Source organism: Ischnura elegans, chromosome 11, assembly GCF_921293095.1.
Source record: "Ischnura elegans chromosome 11, ioIscEleg1.1, whole genome shotgun sequence".
Lineage (NCBI taxonomy): Eukaryota > Metazoa > Arthropoda > Insecta > Odonata > Coenagrionidae > Ischnura > Ischnura elegans.
The window spans coordinates 59,521,558-59,525,011 of NC_060256.1; the positions used below are offsets into that span (position 1 = coordinate 59,521,558).

The 3,454-nt window shown below is 38.2% G+C and overlaps 1 protein-coding gene across 1 annotated transcript; it reads left to right on the forward strand.

Annotated features, from left to right (window-relative positions):
* Nucleotides 1-3,454, forward strand: LOC124168309 (U1 small nuclear ribonucleoprotein C). Its single transcript, XM_046546463.1, has 6 exons — nt 1-111; nt 187-229; nt 311-419; nt 494-586; nt 664-813; nt 3,203-3,454. Exons 1-6 carry the CDS (start codon nt 107-109, stop codon nt 3,316-3,318), a joined length of 516 nt encoding a protein of 171 aa, XP_046402419.1. The 5' UTR covers nt 1-106; the 3' UTR covers nt 3,319-3,454.

The following is a 3,454-nucleotide window of genomic DNA, read 5'->3' on the forward strand; positions in this document are numbered from 1 at the left end:
TATAAACAACTGAATTCCGTAAAACGATCTCGCAAGCAAACACTGTCGCCATTGAAGCTTTTTCGTTTACTGACTATTTCCACGAATAATATTGCTGCAGTTGACAATGAAGTAAGTTTCCTCCCTCAATCATTTTTGAAATTCTTTGAGTAATGAAATCCTAATCATAATGCATATTATTTTCAGGTACTATTGTGACTACTGTGATACATATTTGACTCATGATTCGGTATGTTTACTGAGAATAGTGTTTATATTTGGATTGGCTTGGAAAGTATTCTGGATATTCATTCAATAATTTGATTTTCAGCCATCAGTCAGGAAGACCCACTGCCAAGGAAGAAAGCATAAAGAAAATGTTAAATATTACTACCAAAAATGGATGGAGGAGCAAGCACAGCACCTAATTGATGCCACGAGTGAGTATCATGAACAAAATCCTAATGATTGTATACGGAGATTATTTTTACAAAAAATCTTAATCTTTTTTCAGCGGCGGCTTTCAAGGCTGGAAAAATTGCTCCAAATCCATACGCGCAGGCTAAACCAGGAGCGCCGATAGCCCCACCAACCGCTATGCCTCACGGTAAAGATGGGTTTGATTAAATCTTAGTTATTCCACGTACACGTTACTGTAATGTAATAAGTCCTCAATCTTTTCAGTTGGTCCAGCTCGGCCTCCGGCTCCATTGCATCCGCCAGCTCCTGGTCCACCTGGACCGGGAATGGTAGGACCCCATGGTCCTGGGCCAATGCCTCCCCATGGTCCGATGATGATGGGTCCTCCAGGACCTATGCCTCACATGATGGCAGGTGCGTCGGGATTTGTGTTTCAATAATTTCAACAGCCGCTGTGTTTGAGTGCAGTGTTAGGCTTAGTAGAATTAAGTTTTTACACGTCTGATACACTTCTTTAACTTTTGCTCCTATATAACAGCGTGCCTTTTGCGTATCATATTTTAAAGATCTATTTATAAAAAGGAAGTCTTTTTGTAATTAACTTTTTAATATTTCATGAAACATATCCTGTAATTGCATTAAAATAAGAAGATAATATTCCTCCTTCAGCTTCCCATTAGTTGTTAATGTGATCAATATATTCAGCTTCATAATACCTCCATGAATTTACATGCATGATGCCCCTTGCCAAAGGTCACCATGAATCATGATTTGCATCATAATTGTAAATTTGTGCCAATGAAAATAGGCTGTGATGTGGTGCCATGTATGTTATTACAATTAATTCATTCTCACAAAGTCAAATGTTGAAATATCTTTTAGTGAGAATGTACGATGAAAGACATTCTTGAAAAAGGTAAATCATTATGTGCCAGGATTGTGATGAAATGGAATCCAAAAAATTGAAGGGTCAAAATGTGGGTTGATAGAGAAGTAGGTACACACAGAACTTCCTGGGGTTACATCGGATGCCTTGTTGGATTACATACTTGTGTACTCGTTTCACTGTAAATTTCATTGAAGTTGTTACATGACTGAATATCCCTTCAGCATGAGATTGGTTGTTTGTGTACTGTGACTGATTAAATTTTAAGTATTTGATAAATGAAGTGGGAATGGGAGCGAGAAGTTTGCAGTTTTAGGATTCAATTTGAAAAAAAAGAGGTATTTTGGAGTTATGCATGCTATTAACCAACAGAAAACTGTGATGAAAATCAAATGTGGACTTAGGAAACTCAGATCAAGCTTTTAGAACTACATCCATGTACATATTTAAAGTAATAGCTATAAGTATAAAAAAGGGAGAGTATGTAGACTTCCAAATCAATCTCTGTGCATTTCACGTGCTGGTTTCTAGACTTCCACTTTGGAACCTGAGGTCTTATATGAGGCGGTTGGAAGCCAAGGGGTGCAAGTGATTTCTTTTTTCTATACACAGTTAGGTAGTGATGAGCGGAACTGTGATTTTCGGATCTCTTGGTTACCTGTGACTGCTACTCATCAGTAACGGTGATTCTTAACTGTGATTGCGATCACCGAGGTGAATCACTCTTAAAAGTCATCGGTGATTTGTGGCGCTGCTATTCCTGCTACTTTGTCCAATTCCAAGGAATGATCTCTCCTCAATAGGAACAAATAAACTTATAGAAAATTGTAAAATTAGGCAAAATATTTCTTTTGAGGGAATAGTTCTGATTTCGAGTTTATATTACAATAATTAAGTAAATTTGATGTGGTAAAAGAATTGATAAGGGGCAATCATTTTTTATACATATTTATAATCAAACCATCATAATTCAAAGCTTTAGCTGTATATTTCGCACAGAATGTCTTATTTGTCATAAAAGATGAATAAGACATCCTTATTTTACTGTTGGTAGCATCATGGTAGCTGCCGAAGCTAACTTCACCGTATTCACAGTCGCAGTGATTTCGAGTATTTGGTGATTTAGTCACCGGCGGTGATCGGCTACTTCTCTTCAATCACAGGTGGCGATATATCGCATATCACTTGGTAGCACTATCGGCATATCACTTTGCCGGCCTCGGTGGCGGCGGGGTAAAGTCCTCGCCTGCCATACCGAAGGTCGCGGGTTCGAGTCCCGCCTGGGTAAGTTACCCTTCTCCAGGGCATGGATGTTTGTGATTGTTAAAATGTTATCAGCCCCGATGTAAAGGCCGAACAGTGCTGTTTTCGGTGGTGTATGAAATAATAAATAAATAATAAAAATAATAGCAGCCAGAGCCGAATCCAGTGATTGAATCACCGATCACAGTGATTTCGAATATTGAATCACCGACAGTGAGTGCTACTTTTCAGTAACGGTGATTCAATCACAGTTAGCGATATATCGCTCATCACTACAGTTAGGTACAGAAATTAGGCATAAAAAACAAACGAGATCAATTAGATACTTATTAGTGCATTTGATTTTCCACTCGATGTCAGCGCAGAACAGAGACAGACTAATTTTCCCTTAGCAACCAGGTTTCTGTGTATTTATTCTAACAATTAACTTCACCTAACTCTCTTGAGAAAAAAATCACTCTTATCCTTTGGCTTCCAACCCACTCATATATGAGATATCTAAATAACTCTACTCCTCTCTTCATAATTTGGTCGGTAATGTATCAGTATGATGAGAATAAATGATTAACCTTGTGTTGAAACTATAATATTAATATTTATGATATGGTTAGGAGATATGCAACAACTGTACCGATGATGCATTAATATTTTCAGGTATGCGTCCTCCAATGATGGGACCAATGGGTCCCATGATGGCTATGGGTCCAATGGGCCCTCTGAGGGGTCCACCAATCATGGGAGGGCCACCTGGCCCTATGAAGAAGGTTTGATCAAGTGAAATAAACGGACATCCCATGAAATCAATTTATATTGAGTGTGATTGAAGTAGTGAGTGAGTTGTGTAACTGTGACTTTTTGTGTAAATGTTGGTTATCAATAATAATCTATATGGGGGGAGAAATCAAA

Excerpts from the sequence above, each read along its gene's own strand:
- LOC124168309 (XM_046546463.1), top strand. Across the intron at positions 420-493 it reads GCACCTAATTGATGCCACGA|CGGCGGCTTTCAAGGCTGGA; the intron begins GTGAGTATCATG and ends ATCTTTTTTCAG. Across the intron at positions 587-663 it reads ACCAACCGCTATGCCTCACG|TTGGTCCAGCTCGGCCTCCG; the intron begins GTAAAGATGGGT and ends CAATCTTTTCAG.